At 38.7% G+C, this 24,298-nt stretch overlaps 1 protein-coding gene across 6 annotated transcripts in view; it reads right to left on the bottom strand.

Moving 5' to 3' along the window:
- The window catches only part of UTRN (utrophin), a 478,053-nt gene that overhangs the window by 257,489 nt on the left and 196,266 nt on the right, over window positions 1–24,298 (bottom strand). For all 6 annotated transcript variants that reach the window (XM_043592533.1, XM_043592535.1, XM_043592534.1 and 3 more), the window contains exons 43-47: window positions 16,110–16,245; window positions 13,907–14,056; window positions 10,727–10,802; window positions 3,108–3,322; window positions 605–722 (exon numbers count right to left, since the gene is read on the bottom strand). In XM_043592533.1, the coding sequence (XP_043448468.1) occupies window positions 605–722; window positions 3,108–3,322; window positions 10,727–10,802; window positions 13,907–14,056; window positions 16,110–16,245 (695 nt within the window). The remainder of the gene's footprint in view (window positions 1–604; window positions 723–3,107; window positions 3,323–10,726; window positions 10,803–13,906; window positions 14,057–16,109; window positions 16,246–24,298) is intronic.

The following is a 24,298-nucleotide window of genomic DNA, read 5'->3' as shown; positions in this document are numbered from 1 at the left end:
GAAGGGGAGTTAAAGAGACAAAGCAAGATCTGGTTTTACTAAATAAATTATAATGAAAGCATGGTTTTGCATTCTGATGGTTTTCTCTAACTTTTCTTTTTTGATTCCTTTAAAAGAAATCCTAACTTATAAAAGGAACAAAATCCAATGTGCCAGTAATTAAAAGTAATAAGGTTAGGGGTGCCTGGGCGGCTCGGTCGGTTAAGTGTCTGACTCTTGATTTCGGCTCAGGTCATGATCTCATGCTTCATGAGTTCGAGCCCCACATGGGCTCTGCACTGACAGCACAAAGCCCGCTTGCGATCCTCTCTCTCCCTCTCTCTCTGCCCCTCCCCTGCTCTCTCTCTCTCTCTCTCAAAATAAATAAACATTAAGAAATAAATGTTTAGAACATTGATAAGGTTAACACTTTAAGGAATTCATAAGGGAATCATAATGATGTTCACAAAAAATAAAAATGGAAGCAAAACTATAATTATTAATAGATACTATCAAATATCAAATAATATTAATTTCTGGGTAAATAATCTATGAAAATGTGTACGTGTGTGTGTTACCATTTTCAGGGAAAGTGGGTAATATATCATTTAAAAAAAAAACTTACATTTTTCTGTGATTGCTGTTCTCACATCTGAACTAGAAGCTTTATTTTTCAAATTCTGTGCCAGTGTAAAAACACAATCGAGCTGAGGATGGCGTTGCTCTAAGTCAGCCTTCGTGATCTGTTAAGAACGCATGATTATTAAGATAGGTCATAAGCCGTACCATAAGAGCACTACTAACAAAGCAAAACCAGCGTGCTGACATCAGAATCGTCCTTTTCCTCCAACTGCCAGGCATCAGCAGTCTAGCAGAGAAAGAGAGGTTGGAAGGCAAGGGTCCTGGGTTTCAATCTCAGCTCTGCCACTTATCATCCAGGTCGCTTGGCAAAGCACTTAACTCTCTGTCTGTGTTGTAGTCTTCACAAAAAGAAATAATAAAAATCGTACAGCTCAGCTGTATGAAGTCTGAGCAGATTCAGTGAAGAAAATCCCTATGAAAAAAATATGGTCTGAAAACATTAGCAGGGACTTCTGCTGATGATACCTGCATATCTGTCCTACATCAGATATGAATATAAACTAATGTCACCTGCAGGGCTGGGGTGAGACAGTAAAAAAAGGCTATTGGGATAACTGCGAATTAAATGCATACAGACGTGAAAAATGCTGCTGCAGGGGATTTATCTCAGTACTGATAAATAGGGGCAAAAGGTTTAAAATATGAGGAATATAGTGTTCCCAACATAGAACTAATAAAAAGCCATAAAGATTAGAAAACACAATTTCCAGTAACCACAAATAGTGTGGCAAAGATTCTCTCCCAGCTCTTCCTCTTTATAAATTCACTAATTTTTCAGATTTCAATTAGCCTGATAGTGTCAAATATTATCTTGAAATGGATTATGCACAACTTCTAATCCTGAATCCCAGAGAAACATTTCAATGAATGCTGATTATTTCCTTCTAATTGGCCTAAGAACCTCTCAACACAACATATCTGAAACTAAATCAATCAAACCCTCATCCACGTTCCATTTCTTCTATTCCTTATTTCCATTAATTGCAATAGCATCATCTTAGCCACTCGGAAAGGGCTCTTGTGGTTGCTTTAAGTATCTCTTGCCTCCAATTTATCCTAAGCACTAAGAAGCATCCCAGTCTTCTTACCAAAGCAGCACTCTATTATCATCAGTCCTCAGCCACAATTAAAAAAGAAAAAGAAAAGGGGTAAAAAGAACTGCTCACAGACCAAAAGCCCAACGGGCTTTGCACGGTCTAGGAGCTCGCTCCCAAAGTGAACTTGAACCTGCCTTTGCTATCTGACCGCCCACTACACTTCTTTCCTGCACCAATGTTGACCCAATGTCCCTCACGCTCCCCTACCTCATGTCCTTATTCACTCTGTTCCCTGTATCAGGAATGCCATTTACTTTATGTCCAGATGTCAAAATCCCACACAGTACGCTTTCCACCATTGTGAAGTAATCTCCTTCCTCATCCTGGCTCCCCTAACAGGTGGCTTATAGCTATGCTATGGCTTCTATCAGATTCTGCCTTGCTGGAGCAACGTCTCTACTTACGTGTACCCAGTGCCTCCGCCTCACTTTGGACATATTTGTAGTCTGGGGATAAAATCAATACCTACCTCAAAAGACTGTTAAAAAAGTGAAGGAGATGATACATGTGAAATACTTCCTAAACTGCCCAGCACATTTTAAGCACCTAATAAAAGTTAGCAATAGCTATTGTTATTATTTTATGGTACATTGCCAATTTCTACCTGGTATGTCCTTTTCAGTATCCCTATATAACACACAGCCCAGAAACTAGCACACTATGAATACTGAAAATTTATGTTAGATGGTGTATGCATGGTAACAAATTTCTAGGCATGAGATTCTCACTTCTGAAGTCAGCAATTAAACACAGAAGCTCATTACAAAATATAAAGTAAAAAGGGGCTTTAGGAAAATATCCTACATCACAGTAGGCATTAAATCTAACACTAGTTTGCATTTGTATTGATGTGTCTCCCTTTAAGGTATCAGTTTTAGATTTTAAAATACACTGAGTCTAGGCGTGGCTGCGTGGCTCAGTCAGTTAAGCGTCCAACTCTTGATTTTGGCTCAGATTATGATCTCACAGTTTGTGAGATTGAGCCCCACATGGGGCTCTGGACTGACAGTGCAGAACCTGCTTGGAATTCTCTCTCTCTCTCTCTCTCTCTCTCTCTCTGCCCTTTCCCCACATGCTTCCATGAGTACATGTGCACTCTCTCTCTCTCTCTCTCTCCCTTTCAAAATAAATATTAAAAAAAAATTTAAATACAAATAAAATACACTGAGTCTACACTTCAAGTTGGTAAACCTCATCTTACAAAAACACTAAAAATGCAAGAAACAATTTTCTCTTTGGAGCTAGCCAAACAGCATGGCTGTTTGACAGAGAGAGAGTTTTTTAAAGCTCGTTCTCCCAGGGTTTAGGACAAACAAAGGAGCTCCAAACAGATCTTGTCTGCTTCTGTGTGTGGTATTTCCATGACAAGCCTTTACATTATGTACTTACTTTCATTCGGGAAACTGTCTTATTGATCTCTTCTACATCCCCGACAGTGACAATGTTGGATTTCAACATCTGGTCGATCAGGACCAGCCAGTCAGCTAGTTCTGTTATGGTTTTATCCAGATCAGCAGGAATTGAAATTTCCGAAGTACGAGGAGACAGAACAGGAATATCGGACGCAGATGATTCTAGCACCACCTTTTGGACATTAGGATGAGCTGAAATTTAAAAATGTGGCAAAGTATTAATACATCAACAGGAGATTCTGACTGTGGTGGCCTAGTGGTGATTTGCGTGTGTGTTTACATGAAATTTAGTTTAAGTAAAAAAAAAATTATAAGACGTTTTTATTTTTTCATCCTAAAAATGGCAGTGGTATTTCCTGTCGAATCCATATGTCCGTGGTAGCCATAAAGCCAATTAAACTGTCCCACAATAGTCTAGGGCAGCAGTAAGTTAGAAGGAACTCACACTGACACCAAGAGAAAATAAAATAAAAAGTAAATCAACTATAGGAAAATTAGGACTGCTACTTTATTTTGTCAAGATGTTTGCCTTAATTTGTAAAGTCAATTTATTCTAATTTTCTATTCTTTTCCAATTAACTTTATGAGTATTAGTCATTCTTAATAAAATTGAAAGAAGTCTTTGAGTACTTCCCTTTTTACTTCAAACTTTCTAATTGATTCAGTTCTTCTTTCCAGCTTATCTCTGAACTCAGGCAAAAGACCCTGCAGGCAAAGCATCCCAAGATGGGAACCGAAAGTACCCCTCAAGCAACAAGGAATGCCCTGAGCCAGCAAGACCCCATGTGATGGACTCCAGGACAATGATGGACCTGACCTTCACCGCCCACCTGCACATAATCACTGACCCTTGTCCCACCTTTTCCTTACATAAACCTAGACGTATTTTCAGCACTTTGGAAACTCTTCGAGATACTAGTCCGCTGTCTTCCCCGTATTGGCCTTACTGAAAGAAATTCCTTTCTTTTTTCTCCACCACTCCTCTCTCTGCCTTTGGACTCTATCAGTCGCAAGTGGCCAAACCTGGTCTGTCTGGGACCACCAGAACCAGGTGCAAGCACCTCTGGGCCCCAGCTACAAACTCATCATGAATACTTACTCATGTACTGATCTACATAAGTATATATTCTTATGTATGTATATGTGTATATAAGAGAAAATATATATACTAAGTACAACACTATTTACTTAGTATATATATTCACTATGTACACAGAATATATTCACTAACTTTTAGTTAACCCTTCTGCAGCTGGATACTTAAATTGCTCCTGAAATTTTACTTTAAAAAAGAACTCGCAAGGGTTATCTTTTTATGTATTTTTGCACATTTTTGATTACCACCTTAGTATAAATTTCCCAAAGTAGAATTACGGGATCAGAAAATATGAAAAAGTTTAATGTATCTAAGACTTACTGCCAAATCGTTTTGCTTAAAAGTTAGAAATTTAGGGGCACCTGGGTGGCTCAGTTGGTTAAGCGTCCGAGTTCAGCTCAAGTCATGATCTCACAATTCGTGAGTATAAGCCCTACATCATATTCTGTGCTGACAGCTCAGAGCCTGGAACCTGCTTTGGATTCTGTGTCTCCCTCTCTCTCTGTCCCTCCCCGGCTCGCACTCTGTCTCTCTCAAAAATGAATAAACATAAAAAAAAATGGTCAGAAATTTAGACTTCTAGCAGCAGTGTATGGAACTGACAAAAATCCTACGTCCACACCAACAATATCCTATTTCAATGGATAAATACATCTTTCACCATTGTCTTCATTTAATGCTTCTTTGACTGTCAATGAATGCAAATATTTTTTTATGTTTACTAAAATATGGGATAATTTATAACTGTGTTCTTTATCTGCTTCATTATCAGTTTAGATGAATTCTTTTTATAGGAAAGATGAACATTTGCCATGTCGCTGAAAGCAATGTTTCTACTTCAGGATTCAATTTTTTTGATCAAATCCATAAATTTGTCTCGGGGGATTGTTTTCCCAGAACGTTTACAGTTACACTCTTGTCTTTTCCAAAGATTTGATAAATATTTTCTCTATTTTTTGTTTGCTTTTCTGTTTTTGTCTTGCTTTGTTTTTAATTTTTTTTTTAATGTTTATTCATTTTTGGGAGACAGAGACAGTCAGACCATGAGCGTGGAAGGGGCAGACAGAGGGAGACACAGAATCCAAAGCAGGCTCCAGGCTCTGACCTGTCAGCACAGAGCCCGATGAGGGGTTCGAACTCACAAACTGCGAGATCATGACCTGAGCCGAAGTCGGATGCTCAACCAACTGAGCCACCCAGGCGTCCCGTCTTCCTTTGTTTTTAATAATGAGAGGTTGGTTATTATTTTTCTTTAGTGTTGATAAAAGAATTAACTATTAGCTCCATCTGAAATCCACGTTAGCATACGGTATATTAGATGAGGCTTAAATTTTTTTCTAAAAAAAAACATAGTCAATCTATACATTAAGCACAATTCTAATAAAAATCCCAACAAGTCTACATGTAACTTGGCAAAATCATATATTCACAATCAGATTTTCAAATCAATATAGAAAAGGACCACAGTTGGGGTGCCTGGGTGGCTCACCAGTTGGGCGACCAACTTCAGCTCAGGTCATGATCTCGCACTTTGTGGGTTCGAGCCTCCTGTCAGGCTCTGTGTTGACAGCTCAGAGCCTGGAGTCTGTTTCAGATTCTGTGTCTCCCTCTCTCTCAGCCCCTCCCCCACTCACGCTCTGTCTCTCTTTCCTTCAAAGATAAACATTAAAAAAAATTTTAATAAAAAAAAGAAAAGAAATAAAAAAAAAAGAAAAGGACCACAGTGAAAACAGGTGGGGGGTTATGCCCTACCAGATATTTAGTTGTATCACTTAGCTAATAATTAATGATTAACTCAGTATTTTATGGGCCCAGACATCCAAAGAGACCACTGGAAGAGACGAGCCACAGTGCATAGGTGGCAGAGAAACCTGACCTTGGCAGAGACTGCATTAAAGATCAATGAGGAGGAATTTACTGGCCAATAAATGATGCTATGCTGGCAAGAGTGGACACCCATGGCTGGAGCGAAGAGATGATGGGACAGAATTTGACCTCACATGCACCTTGGGGAAATTAGTTCTTGGTGGATGAAGAACCTGAATATGAAAATCAAAACTGTACAACCGTCAGTTGAAAATATAAAAAAAAAGAAGCTTTCCGATTTTGGAGTACTAAAAATGCTCTAAAAACACACAAAAAGGGGAAGCTATTGATAGACCATTAATGTTTAAGAATTCTGAAAATAGCACCACTAATAAAAATATTAGAAGCCATAGAGGCACCTGGGTGGCTCAGTCAGTTAAACATCCAACCTCGGCTCAGGCCATGATCTCACAGTTTGTGGGTTTGAGCCCCACGTTGGGCTCTCTGCTTACAGCTCAGAGCATGGAGCCTGCTTCGGATTCTGTGTCTCCCTCTCTCTCTGTCCCTCCTCCACTCATGCTCTGTGTCTCTGTCTCTCAAAAATAAATAAACATTAAAAAAAAAAGCCACATACTAAGGGACAGGATATTTGCAATGTACACTCTAAACAAGGAATTCGTAACCAAAATAGTTTATTTTGAGAAAGAGTGCACGCATACACATGCATGCACCATAGGAGCAGGGGAGAAGCAGAGAGAGGAGAGAGAATCCCAAGCAGTGCAGAGCCCCACACAAGGCTCTATCCCACCAACTGTGAGATCATGACCCGAGCCAAAAATCAAGAGTCGGAACTCTTAACCGACTGAGCCACCCAGGCACTCCCAAAATAATTTTTTAAACTCCGTAAGCATCAATCAGACAATCTACAAAAGAGGAAGCAAGAAAGAAATAAACATGAAAAAGGCTCAATCACACAGGCAACTGAAAAAAATGCAAACTGAAATGAAATGCCCTATCTCTATCCGTCACAGGTTCACAACATAACGTCTGGGGAGCTCTGGGTGCCCAGAAACCCTTCCAAATTAGGATTATCATAAGTGATTTGCCTTTTCACACTCATTCCTTCCTGAGTGTAGAGGGGTTCTGCACTCAAGACTACATGCATCACGTGTGGTTCCACAACAAACTAATCGCAGAAGTGGCAGTGAGAATCCAGATGTCCTCTCAGATGCCAGAAACGAAGGATTTTCAAAAGTGTAAAGCAATGTCACTCTCTAGTTCAATTTTTGTCTTGGAAAAATTAGTTTATAATATTAATATTTACAAAAACATGCTGTTTTTGCTAACATAATAGATTCATTATTGCTATTTTAGACAAATTAATAAGTAATGCTTCAAATTTCTGGGTTTTTTTAATTAGGTAAATATTTATAAACATAACTCCCACTTTGAGTGTCTTCAATAGTTTTTAAAAGTGTAAAGGAGTCCCGAGAATATAATGCTGAAGTGGCAGTAACATGCAAAACAATGAGAGCCCTCCCGTGGCTGGCGGCAGTGTGAACCGGAACAGGCTGTCTAGACAACATCTAGTGAAGTAGAAGTTGTTCATCTTCCATGACCCAGCAATTCCACCACGACAGACCCTAGAGAATACCTCACGTATCATTCTGCCCAATCCTCACTGTTGCTTTCAAAACACTGAAACAACCTCAATATTCACCCATCGTGTCAAATCACCAAATACCTCAGAGGGACCTACTACGTGCAAGCACTGTTCTAGATGCTACTAGTATGGGAGTATGTGCGAGACAAAGGTCCTGCCCTCGGGGGGCCTGCACGCTAGTGGAATAGACAGATGTTGTGAAGTAAAACTAATGCAAGAAGATGGGAGAGAGATGGGATGTATTTGAGAAATGGCGGCCAGGGTCAGGAAAGGCCTGAGGTAGCATCTGAGGAAAGAACTGAATGGAGTGTGTGAATCAGGCAGGTATCTGAAAGAAGGGCACTGGAAGAAGAAGGAAAGAAGAAGCAGCAAGCACACGAGCCATAAATGGAAATGTTCTCAGCATGTTAGCAATAGCAAGCAGACCAACGTGTTTGAAATAGAACAAACAAAGGGAAAAGTGGTAAGAAATGCAATTAGAAAGGGGGGCAGCAGGCAGATCACACACGGTCTTCTGGACCAGGTAAGACTTTAGCACTCATTTATGGATGACAAAAGATATAACAAGATTATGAGCCACGAGGGACACAATAAAACCTATGTTTGTAAAGCATGACTTAGCTGCTAGCAGAATAGATTATGGAAGAGTGGTAAGGCAAAAAGAGAATCAGGACAGTGAGTTAGGAGATTATTCCTGTAACACAGATGAAAGATGAGGGTGTTCAAGACCAGGGAAGTAGTTGGGATGAGACATGGGGATGACACACAGGACCGACAATTTGCTGAATAATTAGATCTTAACTCCAGAGAAAAGTCAAGGGTGACTTCAAGTGTATTGGCCTAAGCACTGGCTGGGCTATCCAAAGTTAAAAAGTGGCTAAAGCCATGGGACCAGTGAGCATACTAAAGGAGAGGGTTCTGAGGACTGCAGTGGATCTGTGCATGGAGTACTACATGTCGGTGAAAATGCACTGACCAGAGCGGTATGCCAGCGAGAATGGTCCAGTAAAGAACAGAGAAAGAGGGTAAGTAAAAAGCCAAGAGAAGATGTGATGCAAAGCACAAGGGGAGGACGTGATCTCAGAAAGAAGAGAGATAAATCCTCCAGGGAAGTGGGAAGCACGCACAGTTTGTGAGCACAGATGTAGAGAAACCTACGTACAGGGATTCTCTCTGATGGGAAAAAGATCTTGGTGGGCAAAACGTGTTTCGTCTTTTAAAAATGAGAAGAGGTCATGAGTGGAGAGATGGGCAGCCAGGGGAGCTCAGAAGAAAGTGCAGTAGGATTGTCTGTGAGTGCTGAGTACCCACGAGCGTGGTCAGCAAGGGAAGCTGGCATGGATGAACCACGAAAACAACATGCCAAGTGAAAGAAACACAGTCTGATTCCGTTTATGAGAAATACCCAGAATAGACGATCCATGGAGACACAGCGATTGGTGGTTGCCACTGCCTGGGGGTAGAATGGAATGGGGAGAAACAGCTAAATGAGTAAGAGATTTTACTTTGGAATGATGGAAGTATTTTGGAACCAGACAGAGGTGGTGGTTGCACAATACTGTGAATGTATTCACATGTCAATCCGAATGGCACTGGATTGTTCACATTGAAATGGTTAATTTTATTTTTTGACTATAATAAAAAGAAGAAGAAATGGAGTTAAAAAAAAAAAAAAAACACCATGTAGGACGAGAGGGACACACTGAAATAAATTTCAGGTCTCATACCTGTTCCAGGGACGAATGTCTTATTAAGAATGAACTGCCCACCTACTGGAAGGTGTACTTCTGCTATTAGCTCTTCTACTAAACGTGTATTAAAATGTTGTGTATTAAAACTTTCTCTGTTCCTTTGTCATAAGATCATTTAAAAAGGTAAGATAGCCTATTGCCCTTTCCTAAAATGCATCAAGTCTGTTTCCTGTCCTTATGGGGTTGAGTTTGTATTTGCAAGGCAGCAATACTCAAATGTTAATTCAAGTGTTTTGAATGTAATCAACAGCTGACCAACTAGGCCCCAGGTACTTCTTGTGTAAGAACACAACACAAACTGGGCCCTCAACAAGCCTGCGATTTCAAATAAGTTTTCTTAAAAGTCTCACCACTCATACTTTTCCAGAATCCTAAGGAGAAACAGAAGGTGGAGGGGGCAGAGGAGAGGAGGGGGAGGATGAGAAGGAGGATGCGTGCGGCAGGGTGGGGGAATACAAAGGAAGGGAAGAAGGCAGGAAGAGAGAGAGGAGGAAAAGGAGGGGAGGGGAGCGGTGGGGGGAGTGGAAGAAGAGGAGGAAGGGGAGAATCAGCAGCACCACCACAGCTGGCACAGAATAAGTGGGAAGTTAGGGTTAATCACACCTGGAGGTTTGCCTGGTGACTCGGCAGAGGCAGAGCAGGGTGAGATGGTTTCAATGAGCCTGCAAGGCAGTGATGGGCAGTGACTGGGGTGGCCTCTGTGCAGTAGCCCACCCTCTACTCTGGACAAGGAGTAGGAAATAACCAGTGACCAGACTCTTCTTTCTCCAAATCTCAGTGATCAGCACTTGTCAGTGCATATCTTCACTGGGATGGAGAACTCTTCTAAATCCCCATCTCCCACCTGGTTCCAAGAATATTCAAACTTTCTGTTTCCAGTCCTGATCAGTGTCTAATTATACGACCCCAGAATATGTTAACACAGCAGGTTGTGGCTGATGTCCTGAAAAGACTGCACATCTCCAGAAAACTATTCCTCAATTTCCTCACCTTGTTCTCCCCTGGCCTTCAGCAGCCTCTGTGGAGACCCAGATCCCACTCCAGTCCCAGGAAATAAGTCTCAGCTACCATGGCAAGGAATGCCTTGCACATGCTGGACAGTGAAATATATCTTGTTTTAAAAAAGACATTCTTTTCAAGTAACTGAAAAGTAGAATAATAAGTCACAACTGCACTGCGTTTTTAAGTAAGTTTTTCTAACTCCCATAGGATGCTTAAAATTATAAAATTTTGTTATGCCTATAAAAAATTTTTTTGTTAAGAAATAAACTGTATCTTACCAGCCATTCTTGTCTGAGACACAGAACTGGGTTCCTGGATGCATTCCTTCAATGTGGTAGGCACTTCTCTGCATATCTACAGCATCAGGCCAAACAAAGAGAAGAATACTATATAAATAAAGATGATTATATTTTTGAAAGAGGAAGTGTTATTCTAAGTGATAGTTCTGCTGCTTTTCTTCCCCCTCAACGCCTGAGCTTCTGTCTCCACCCTCACATCCACTGCAGTCTTGCCAAAGCCCCCACTTTACTGACATTACTGTCAAGAGTACCCTCCAGTCCTTAGCTGTCCTAGTCCTTTGTAACATTTAATGTTGTCCCCTCCCCTCCCCGGAATACCGTTAATATTCTGCAATCCTGACTTTACACCTACCTCTCTGATCGATCTTCTAAGCATCCTTCACCAGCTCATTCTCCTCTGCCCATCCATTAAATACTGACACTCTATAGGGTAGGTTTTTTTGGTCTTCCTACCCTTGACCCTGGCTTCTCTCCCTGAGTTCTGGTTTCTAATGGTTTCATTTATCATATGGAGTTTTAACAGGCTGACAACTCCGAAAAATGTATCTTCAGTCCAGCTCATTCTGTCAATTGGATATTCAGACATGTCCAAATCTGAATTCATCACCCATTTCCCTGCCACCCCCTTCCCAAGGTGATCTAATGACTCTAACTGATCTTTCCAGATCAGTTATTCTGATCTGGACACTGGTCTTTGCTCAGAGGAGTTACTTGATATCCTGATATTATCCTAAGGCCATCCATTGCTAGGATCACGCCATCCATCTCTAAAGTGAAGCTAGAGTGATTTTTCAAGATGTGACTTTCTCCTGATTAAAACCCATCCACTGCTCTCAAGGCAATGAAGTGTTCTCAAGATGGAGCTCGAATTCCTTGTTGAGGCATGATGAGGCCTCTAGGATCTGGGTCTGCAAGCATCTCTTATTCTTCTCCTGCTGCACACTGAGCTACTTCCAGGACCCACATGCACTGTGCTCATTCCCTGTCCCCTGTAGACCCTTCCACTTTTTCGATTCTTCTCCCTGTGATGCTCCTTCCCCCATTCTTCATCTACCCATACTTATCCATTCTTTCTAAATTAGCATGGATATGATCTCCACCAAATCTTCCATGATTGCTTCCCAAAGCCAGGTAGGTGTACTATCTTTATGTCCCCATGGATACCTCTATGTTGTAAGTATTTGACTACTTGTCTCACCAACACTAAGCTCTTTGGGTTAGAAGCAGTGTCATACTCTTTGCTGTATTCCTAGTTCTTAAAATGGTGCCTGGCAGACACCAAGAGTCCAATCAAAACTACTGAGCGAATAAATACATGAATGAATGAAATGTTCCAGGTCAGTATTTCCCAAAGTACATTTATTGAAATTCTCTCCACAGGAAGTACTGTCTGACCTTGGACACTCATAATTCACCTAAGTAGAGTAAAATCAACGTGAAGTGATAAAGGAACTTCTGGCTTTGTCTAACTCGGTGCTCCCAAATTAACCACTGTGTCCTCTTCCACACAATATCTACTGACATCCTTTGTGTTAAATACATATGTGTGCTCTGATTGAATATGCAAAAGCTGTGCCTGGCATGTTTGACACAGGGCCAACATGTCTGGAGAGTAGTGTAAGGGAGAGAGACGGGAAGATGAAGTCAGAGAGAAAAGAAGAAGCCAGAACATGAGGGGTCTAACAAGTCACAGTAAGAACTTCAGCCTTTATTCCGAGTGAGATGGAAAACCATTAGTGGGCTTTGCTCAGAGGAGTTACTTGATCGGAATTATGTTTAAACAAATACTTCACTGCTTTGTTGAGAAGAGATTGGCAAAGGGCAGAGGAGGAAGCAGGGACTCCGGTGAGGAGTCCGTTGTAGTAAGCAAGACAAGAGATGATGGTGGCTTAGAACTAGTTAGTAGCAATGGGGTTAGGTAAAAGCATTCAAATTTATGACATTCTTCAAACCTAAAAAACAAGTTGAAAAAAAAGTACAGGGAACACCCAGCATGCTACCCAACACCTACAATTGTTATAATTTTGCTACATTTGCTTTATCCTGTATCAAGCCATCTGGCCGTCCAGGAAACCATCTATCAAATAGATACGTATTTTGAAGGAGAAACTGATAATGGTGACTCCAAGTTTTGGAGTTCTTAAAATTAAGATGTAACTCATAAGACTGACTCTAAAGATTCTGACCAAACAATAATGAGTAATTACCAGGAAATGAGGTGGGAGAAGTACAGTAAAGCACAGGGAGGAGGTGGAGGTCAGGAGCTCAATTTTGTATGTTAGTATGAGATACCCATTGGACAGCCAAGTGAACATACTGAACAGGTCATTGTACATGGAAGCCTAGAGCATAGAGAGAGGTCAAGGCCAGAGATACACATGTGTGAGTTATCAGTAACAGTGACTCATCAAGGTATAATTCTCAACTAGAGAATTTAGGTCAATGAAGCACCTGCATCATTAGATATAGAATGATGGGTATCATTTTAAGGGGATCCAGAAGGGTAAAATTGACTGATATGGGATCTATCCAAACCAGGGGCAGAGACACATCCATTCAGTGTCTCAGACAGACCTCACACTCTGATATGGTATGTACCAGGGTAAAATAAATAGAATCTATGACTTTATCTGCCTTTGTTTTAACTGCAAAAAAGTAATGACATGAGGGGAAAGACCTTAGCTTAGTCATTTCTAGTATATACTAGGCTAGCACATACTCTGCCTGGAGCCCAGTAAATATATGAATAAAAGAATATATCATTAAAAATAATTAATGGATTGAATAAAATCATTAAAAATAAACCTACATAGGTAAGAAGTCATGTGCAACATCAGGATGTTATTTTAAGGTCTACAATTTACAACTTTATATGGTATTTTATTTTCGAATTCTAATAAACATTCATTTGATGTAGTATATACCCCAAAATCCCTAGACCAAAATATCCCATGTAAAATAAAAAGTATTCTCTGAGAATATATGTTTCTGTCCATGACAGATGAAAAAAAGCAGTAATTACAAACATTGGTAAGCATTAGTAAAACGTGCCCATGTTTGGGTATGCTTTTTAAAAGCAGAACAGTTATATAATCCCACTTCCTTGACAACAAAATCAATAAACATGAGAAAGGGATCACAGTAATTCTTAATGCACACCTTATTCCACGTTGAATTTACAGTTCTTAAGCTTTCTGAAATTTTTTGTCTTTCATGTAAGCTCAGACTTTTATCTGAAAGCACTTCCAACTCAGTTCTATTCAGCCATTTGAGTTTTTCAGCTTGGACATCCATCTCCCGGGTTAAGTCCTAAAGGAGTCAGAAGAGAGTTGTCATAAGAAAGTTGTCATACCGAGGAAAGTTCAACTACTGTATCAGAAGTCTCTTTCAGTTATATTCTTAGAAATGTGGATTTCTCGGGGCGCCTGGGTGGCTCAGTCGGTTGAGCGTCCGGCTTCGGCTCAGGTCATGATCTCATGGTCTGTGAGTTCGAGCCCCGCGGTGGGCTCTGTGCTGACAGCTCAGAGCCTGGAGCCTGCTTCGGATTCTGTGTCCCCCTCTCGCTCTGCCCCTCCCCCGCTCATGCTCTGCCTCTCTCTGTCTCAGAAATAAATAAACATTAAAAAAAAAAAAAGAAATGTGGATTTCTAATTTCTTTTATTTTCTTAGAAAATAAACTTATAAAAGCCTGAACTTATATTAACAAACTGTTTGGTTTTTTGAGTTTATTTTGAGAGGGTGGGGGAGGAGCAGAGAGAAGGGGAGAGAGAGAGAGAGAGAGAGAGAGAGAGAGAGAGAGAGAGAGAGAGAATCCTAAGCAGGCTCCACACTGTCAGCGCAGAGTCTGATGCAGGGCTTGAACTCACAAACTGGGAGATCACAACCTGAGCCAAAACTAAGAGTTGGACACTTAACCAACTGAACCACCAGGAGCCTCTGAACTTATATTAACAGACTGTAACTGATATGGGAATGAACACACATTTTCAGGGTGCATTTGTATGCCCTTGTGCTTTGGCCCTCTTTACCCAATCTCTTAACAGGGTCATATTATATCATATTTACATTGGTAGTTTCACATTCTGTTCTTAGATAATGAAGATAATGTCTTTTCTAATCAAATGCAAAAAAAAAAAAGAAACAAACAAACAAACAAACAAACCACAGGAACACCTTATGCATTCATCTCTACCTTATCTCTACCTAACCTAATATACCATCGCACTCTTTGTGACAGCCCCCAAATTGTTTACAGAGTGAAATGTTCCAAGAAAACTATTGAAATTTTTAGGTAAAACAGGAACAATTTTGTTAGATATTTGTCTAACAAGAAGAAAACTTAGTAATTGTTGGCCACATACTTTTCATTATATTAAAAGTTCCTTTCCCAAAATGCCTCAATCATACTCCTTAAGCAAAATGTTTCATCCAATTAGGGGGCATCCTTTTAGGCATACTTAGATGCAGGCACATGTGTGTTTCAACATGCACAATTTCTTTTTAATCTTCTTTTTAATGTTGATTTATTTTTAAGAGAGACGGAGGGCAAGCGGGAGAAGGGCTGAGAGAGAGGGAGACACAGAATCTGAAGCAGCTCCAGGCTCCAAGCTGTCAGCACAGAGCTGACGCGGGGCTTGAACTCATGAACCACGAGATCATGACCTGAGCCGAAGTCGGACGTTCACCCGACTGAGCCACCCAGGCGCCCCTAACAATTTTTTTTTTTAATAAAAATATGAGCACATTAATCTTATTGTTCTGCAACAGTATTTTAATTCTTAACACAAAATATATAAAATGTATAGATATAAAAAAGGTATGGATATTTGGATACATTTATATATATTCATCTTTACATATTTTTACATATTGCATACATATATAACTATAAAAAATTCTTGTTAGTTGTGGATCAACAAAGGACATTTGATTAATACAATCATGATGAGAAGCCTATATAGTAAGCTGTGATGAGTTGCTCCTAAGTCATTCAGAATTTTCTTAAAAAACTCAGTTTTAAAGATAGTTATCAGTAACTATCTTCTAAATCTAACAGCAAAGAACTATACTTTACAGTATTATTGTATTCCAAAATGTTGAAGTCTGTTTAAAATACCCTAAAAATCTTTGGTCTAATACTGAGACCACATGATCTGTCACTTTTCTCTGAGTGAAACCTTGCCTCTGCAAGAACAAAATTATAGCTGCTCTTAAAAAAAATTCCTCTAAAGTTCACCACATTTACCACAAAGAACAAAGTTTCTTCCCCTTTTCTTCTTCAGTCATGCAACCTCTTATTTTTAGCATAAATGTTCATGCACCAAAAAGCATTGGCAAATATAGAGACAAATAAACCACTTACTGTTAATTCTTGCAGGTTTTCTTCCAGCTCAGTAGTTGATCTCTTTTGCACAGCACTCTCAGTCTTTGATAACCAACAAATAATATCATCTAGTCTTTTTCTATATTCCATCACCTGCTTACTCACTCCTTTTAGCCTAAAAGAATACATTATTGAAAAACATTGACAAAAATTATCCAATTAGAACAGTATATATTTGCTTTGGATATCCTGACTAAATATACCACACACAAAAATGTTCCTAAAAATTAACATATATTTTTAAATGAGTGTCAATAGTGATATGTACATTGTCCAATACCAAAGATTCTTTGATAGTATGATAATAAACATTTTCCCTTCATTAAACTCACAAACATTGAAACTAAACATTATCTTCTTTCATCATGAAAAATTCTACAGAAATTTAATACAAAAGATTTTTGTAAAGCTAGAGACCACTGTACAACATAATGGAAGTTTTAAAAAAGAAAGAAAAGTGTCTTTACCTCAAAAAATAAGAAAAAACACATAATTCTTTTTGAGTAGTCCATGGAGATAAAAAGTCATCATTATATGACATAGTATTCACATTAGGTGGCAACTATTACTCTATTCTTAGGAAAGAAAGAATAAGAAGGCAAGACACTGAGAATGGAAAGTTTTTACAAGTATTAGGAAAGACAAGAAAAAAATGGAAATTTGGTTAGCTTGTTAAAATAAGTATTATATTTGAATATAGCACCAAGTTATAAAAAGAGAGCTAGAAAAAACAAAGCAAAAGTTTTAAAGGATATAAGGAAACAAATAGTCATATGAATATAAAAAAGGAACTGCCTTAATTAGATCTTTTAAATGTTATAAGAATAACATTTATAAGTATATAAACCATCTGTCAGAAGATGAGAATATGACTAGAACTCATGATGACAAGATTATGTATTTTTCAGAGAGGGTTTGGAAGCTATTTACAGCTTGGTGGTGGTATCATTATTTTTATAGTTGTGGCTATTAGCTGCCAGTTTAAAAGTTAAATGCAATTTTTTAAATGAATTGCATTTTGTTATCCCTAATAAAAATTTACATTTTTATGGCTATGACTTTTTCTTTTTAATCACAAAAAAAACTAACATATGATACACTATACAAATATAATCCAATGCTAAATAAGTACTTGCATATTTAACAGAGTCGGTAATATTTGAAAGAGTCTTTTAATGTTTAAAATCTAATGATAATCACTACATAATCACAAGTTTTCATTTTTAAGTATCCATCAGGAAAGAACACTGCTTCGAAATTAAAATAAATAAATCAAACAATAGTATTAATTGTTAAAGACTGACAATACCAAGACAGGTAATTTACCCTCTTTATCAAAGAGTAATTAACTTAAATAACAGCTTTATAAACACTCAACTACTATTATAAACCTTGTATTAAAAGAAAAGACTTAGAAAGCCGCAGAATACACATTCTTTTCGAGTACACATGGAACATTCTCCAGAACAGATCACATACTGGGTCACAAATCAGCTCTCAACAGGTACAAAAAGACTGAGATCATACCATGCATATTTTCAGATCACAATGCTATGAAACTTGAATTCAACCACAAGAAAAATTTGGAAGTCCTCAAAGGCATGGAGGTTAAAGAACATCCCACTAAAGAATGAACGGGTTAACCAGAATATTAAAGAATAAAACAATACATGGAAGAAATGAAAATGAAAACATGACAGTCCAAAACCTTTAGGATGCAGGAAAGGCAGTCCTAAGAGGGAAATATATTGCAATTCAGGCCTATCTCAAGAAGCAAGAAAGGTTGCAAATACATGACCTAACCTTACACATAATGGAGCTAGAAAAGGAACAGCAAAGAAAGCCTAAAGCCAGCAGAAGAAGAGAAATAATAAAGATTAGAGCAAAACTAAATGATATAGAAACAACAACAATAAAAACAAAACAGGAGAACAGATCAACAAAACTAAGAACTGGTTCTGTGAAAGAATTAACAAAAATTGATCAACTCCTTGCCAGATTTCTCAAAAAGAAAAGAGAAAGGACCCAAAGAGATAAAATTACAAATGAAAGAGGAGAGATCACAACCAACACCACGGAAATACAAACAATTATCAACGAATAGTATGAAAGATTATATGCCAACAATCTGGGCAATCTGGAAGAAAAAGACAGATTCCTAGAAACCCACAAACAACCAAAACTGAAATAGGAAGAAATAAAAAATTTCAACAGACCCACAGCCAGCAAGAAATTGAATCAGTAATCAAAAACCTCCCAACAAACAAGAGTCCCGGGCCAGATGGCTTCCCAGAGAAATTCTGCCAGACATTTAAAGAAGAGTTAATACCTATTCCCAAACTGTTCCAAAAGATTAAAAAATGAAAGGAAAACTTCCAAGCTCATTCTATGAAGCCAGCTTTACCATGATTCCAAAACCAGACAAAGACCCCACTAATAAGGAGAATTACAGGCCGATACCCCCGATGAAGATGGATGGAAAAATTCTCAACAAAACACTAGCAAAACGAATTCAACAACATTAAAAGATTATTATTCACCAGGATCAAGTGTGATTTATTCCTGGGCTGCAAGGGTAGGCCAATATTCCCAATCAATGAACATGATATATCACACTAATAAAAGAAATGATAAGAACCATAGATCCGGTCAATAGATGCAGAAAAAGCATTTGACAAAGTACAACATCCATTCTTGATAGAAAGCCTCAACAAAGTCCAGATACAGGGAACACACCTCAATATCATAAAGGCCATATTTGTGGGGCACCTGGGTGGCGCAGTCGGTTAAGCGTCCGACTTCAGCCAGGTCACGATCTCGTGGTCCGTGAGTTCGAGCCCCGCGTCAGGCTCTGGGCTGATGGCTCAGAGCCTGGAGCCTGTTTCCGATTGTGTGTCTCCCTCTCTCTCTGCCCCTCCCCCGTTCATGCTCTGTCTCTCTCTGTCCCAAAAATAAATAAACGTTGAAAAAAAAAGAAAAAATAAATTAAAAATAAATAAATAAATAAATAAATAAATAAAGGCCATATTTGAAAGACCCATAGCTAATATCATCCTCAATGGCAAAAAACTGAGAGCCTTTCCCCTACCCTCAGGGACAAGACAAGGATGTCCTCTCTCACATTACTATTTAACATAATGCTGGAAGTCTCAGCCTCAGCGATTAGACCACAGCATCCAAATCAGCAAGGGGGAAGTCAAGCTTTCACTATTTGCAGACAACATGATATTCTATATAGGAAGCCCAAACGACTCCATCAAAAAATTGCTAGAATTCATACATGATGTATTCAGCAAAGTCACAGGATATAAAATCAACATGCAGAAATCTGTTGCATCCCTATACACCAATAACAAAGCAATAGAAAAAGAAATCAAGGAATTGATTCCATTTACAGTGGCACCAAAAACTAAGATATCTAGGAGTAAACCTAACCAAAGAGGTAGAAGATCTGTACTTGAAAACTATAAAACATGAAAGAAACCAAAGAGGACACAAAGAAATGGAAACACATTCCATGCTCATGGATTGGAAGAAAAAAACAGTGTTAAAATGTCTATACCACCCAAAGCAATCTACACATTTAATGCAATTCCTATCAAAATACCACCAGCATTTTCTGCAGAACTACAACAAACAATCCCAAAATTTGTACGGAACCACAAAAGACCCTGAATAGCCAAAGCAATCCTGAAAAAGAAAAGCAAAACTACAGGCATCATGATTCCAGACTTCAAGTTACATCACAAAGCTGTAGTCATCAAGACAGTATGGCACCAGCACAAAAACAGACACGTAGATCAGTGGCACAGAACAGAAAACCCAGAAATGGACCCACAACTATATGGCCAGATAATCTTCAACAAAGTAGAAAAGAATAAAGACAGTCTCTTCAACAAATGGTGTTGGGAAAACTGGAGGGCGAGATGCAGAAGAATGAAACTGGACCACCTTCTTATATGATATGCAAAAATAAATTCAAAATGGATGAAAGGTCTAAATGTAAGATAGAAAACTACAAAATCCTACAGGAGAAAATAGGCAGCAATCTCTTTGATCTCGGCCAGAGAAACTTCTTATCAGACATGTCACCAGAGGCAAGGGAAACAAAAGCAAAAATGAACATTGGGACTTCATCAAGATAAAAAGCTTCTGCACAGAGAAGGAAACAATGAACAAAATTAAAAGGCAGCCTACAGAGTGGGAGAAGATATTTGCTAACAACATATCTGATAAAGGGTTAGTATTAAAAATCTACAAAAAACTTATCAAACTAAACACCCAAAAAGCAAATAATCCAGTTAAGAAATGGGCAGAAGACATGAATAGACACTTTTCCAAAGAAAACATCCAGATGGCTAACAGACACATAAAAAGATGCTCAACATCACTCATCATCAGGGAAATACAAATCAAAACCACAATGAGATACCACACCACCCCTGGAAGAATGGCTAAAATTAACAATACAATAAACAGGTGTTGGCAAAGATGTGGAAAAAGGGGAGCCCTCCTGCACTGTTGGTGGAAATGCAAACTGGTGCACTCTGAAGAACAGTATGGAGGTTCTTCAAAAAACTAAAAACAGATCTACCAATACAATTCAGCATTTGCATATTAGGTATTTACCCAAAGGATACAAAAATACAAATTCAAAGGGTACATGTACCCTGATGTTTATAGCAGCATTATCAACAATAGCAAAGCTGTGGAAAAAGCCCAGATGTCCACCAACTGATGAATGGATAAAGATGATGTCGTGTGTGTGTGTATACATGCATGTACATGTACATGGAAACACATTCATGTATATACATACACATACATACACACACACACACTGAAATATTATTCAGCCATCAAAAAGAATGAAATCTTGCCATTTGCAACAACACAGATGGAGCTAGAATGTATTACACTAAGCAAAATAAGTCAATTAGAAAAAAACAAATATGATATGATCTCACTTGTAGAATTTAAGAAAAAAGATAGATGAAAATATGGGGGGGGGCGGGGAGAGGAGCAGAAAAAAACAAACTGCAAGGGACTTAACAATGGAGAACAAACTGAGGGTTAACAGAGGGAGGTGGGTAGGAGATGGTCTAGATGCGTGATGGGAATTAAAGAGGGCACTTGTCAAGATGAGCACTGGGTGTTGTATATAAGTGATGAATCACCGAATTCTACTCCTGAAACCAATGTTGCACTATATGCTGGCTAGCTAAAACTAAAAAAAAGAGAGAGAGAGAGAGAGAGAGAGAGAGAGAGAGAGTTGGAATTTATATTTCCAATGTTTCATAATCATGACTCAGTATTTTGAAAATATATCTATGAAGGATATATTTTCTATGAAGGAAACTAACATCAAGCAATTTCAATAACATATTTGAGTCACAAAATTTTCATCCTCAAACTAGCTAAATATAATCTACCCTTTAAATGTTATCACTAAGAGTAAAAACAAGTTATAGATTTATGTTTAAACCGATAACAATTGCTCATTAAGGAATAACAGCATAAGTTGACAAACTGTACAAATATGTAACTACAAGCACTCAATACAAAAACAAATTAAACTGTGTGCTATTCCTCAATGACTCTGATACCAGTACACACACAAGCTCCTAAAATTGCAAGGTGGCCCCAATTTAAGATAAGTTACAACCTGGAATGAAGTCAAACATGAATTTATGAAAATAAATATCGCTTTAGTTAAAATATAAGATGTTGCAGAAGAGATTCATTATTCTTATCTCTTCCCCAAAATGAGTAAAATATGTATTAGCTTCACCTTGTTAGTTCCAGGAGGAATAATTACCACATTCCACAGAGATCCATGTGAAAATCTTTAGCAGAATTTCTGCTAGCATTGTTAATACCATGCCAGCAAATACATCTTTTGCCTTAAGAAGGCCTGGGAGCTAGATGATTTGCAAGCTAGAAGGACTCTCCATGAAAACTCATTAGCACAGCACACAAAACCCTATGGGACCTCAGCTTCCAATCCCACTCCCGGTCCCCTGAATCCTCCTTGTCCTGTAACTTTGCAAATCTCTCACCTGGTCATGCTATTTCATGCCTTCCCCCTTTGCCTGTTCAACTTCTTTTCCCTAGAAGCCTCTCCCTTGGATACATTTACGGGGAGTTGTTACAAATGCTTCAAACCTCTGTTCAAGATACTTCTCCTCTGATGCCTAAATTCCATGTCCCAAAAAGACCCCACTGAAAAAGAGAACTACAGGCCAAAAGAGAACTGATGAACTTAGACACAAAAATTCTCAACAAAATACTAGCAAATCAAATCCAAGAGTACATTAAAAGAATCACCCACCATGATCAAGTGGGATTTATTCCTGGGCTGCAAGGGTGCTCCAATATTCACAAATCAATCAACATGATACATCACATTAATAAAAGAAAGGATTCTAAGAACTATGTGATCCTGTCAATAGATACAGAAAAAGCATTTGACCAAGTACAACATCGATTCTTGATAAAAAGCCTCAACAAGGTAGGGATAAAGGAAACATATCTCAAAATCATAAAGCCATATACAAAAAACCCACAGCTAATATCATCCTCAATGGGGAGAAACTGAGAGCCTTTCCCCTACCCTCAGGGACAAGACAAGGATGTCCACTCTCACCATTACTATTAACATAGTACCGGAAGTCTTAGCCTCCGCAATCATACAACAAAAGGAAATACAAGGCATCCAAATCAGCAAGGGGGAAGTCAAACTTTCACTATTTGCAGACAATACGATACTCTATATAGAAAACCCAAAAGACTCCACCAAAAAATTGCTAGAACTGACACACGAATTCAGTAAAGTCACAGGATATAAAATCAACATACAGAAATCTGTTGCATTCCTATACACCAATAGTGAAGCAGCAGAAAGGGAAATCAAGGATTCAACACCATTTATGGTTGCACCACAAACAAGATACCTAGGAGTAAACCTAACCAAAGAGGTAGAAGATCTGTACTTCGAAAACTATAAAACACTTATGAAAGAAACTGAAGAGGACACAAAGAAGTGGAAACACATTCCATTCTCATGGATCAGAAGAGCAAACATTGTTAAAATATCTATACCACCCAAAGCAATCTACACATTTAATGCAATTCCTATCAAACTACCACCAGCATTTTCTGCAGAACTACAACAACCAATCCCAAAATTTGTATGGAACCACAAAAGACCCCAAAAATCCAGAGCAATCCTGAAAAAGAAAAGAAAAGCTAGAGGCATCACGATTTCAGACTTCAAGTTATATCACAAAGCTGTAGTCATCAAGACAGTATGGCAGCATCACAAAAACAGACATGTAGATCAGTGGCACAGAACAGAAAACCCAGAAATGGACCACAACAACACAGTCAACGAATCTTCGACAAAGCAGAAAAGAATATCCAATGGAATAAAGACAGTCTCTTCAACAAATGGTGTTGGGAAAACTGGGGGCCAAGACGCAGAAGAATGAAACTGGACCACTTTCTTACACAATACACAAAAGTAAATTCCAAGTGGATGAAAGATCTAAATGTGAGACAGGAAACCACCAAAATACAAGAGGAGAATACAGGAAGCAACCTCTTTGACCCTAGTCAGAAAAATCTTACTAGACACGTCTCCTGAGGCAAGGGAAACAAAAGCAAAAATGAACATTGGGACTTCATCAAGATAAAAAGCTTCTGCACAGTGAAGGAAACAATCAACAAAACTAAAAGGCAGCCTACAGAATGGGAGAAGATATTTGCTAATGACATATCTGATAAAGGGTTAGTATTCAAAATCTATAGAAAATTTATCAAACTAAACAAACAACCCAGTTAAGAAACAGGTATTAGATATAATAGACACTTTTCCAAAGAAGACATCCAGATAGCTAATAGACACATGAAAAGATGCTCAACATCACTCATTACCAGGGAAATACAAATAAAACCATGATGAGATATCAAAATGGCTTGACAACACAATAAACAACAGGTGTTGGCAAGGAGTTGGGGGGGGGGGCACGGGGAAGGGAGCCCCCTTGCACTCTTAGTGGGAATGCAAACTGGTATAGCCACTCTGGAGAACAGTATGGAGGTTCCTCAAGAAACCAGAAATTGGGGCGCCTGGGTGGCGCAATCGGTTGAGCGTCCGACTTCAGCCA

The sequence above is a fragment of the Prionailurus bengalensis genome, chromosome B2, assembly GCF_016509475.1.
Source record: "Prionailurus bengalensis isolate Pbe53 chromosome B2, Fcat_Pben_1.1_paternal_pri, whole genome shotgun sequence".
NCBI classification, from domain to species: Eukaryota; Metazoa; Chordata; class Mammalia; order Carnivora; family Felidae; genus Prionailurus; species Prionailurus bengalensis.
This window is presented reverse-complemented; position numbering and strand designations above follow the sequence as displayed.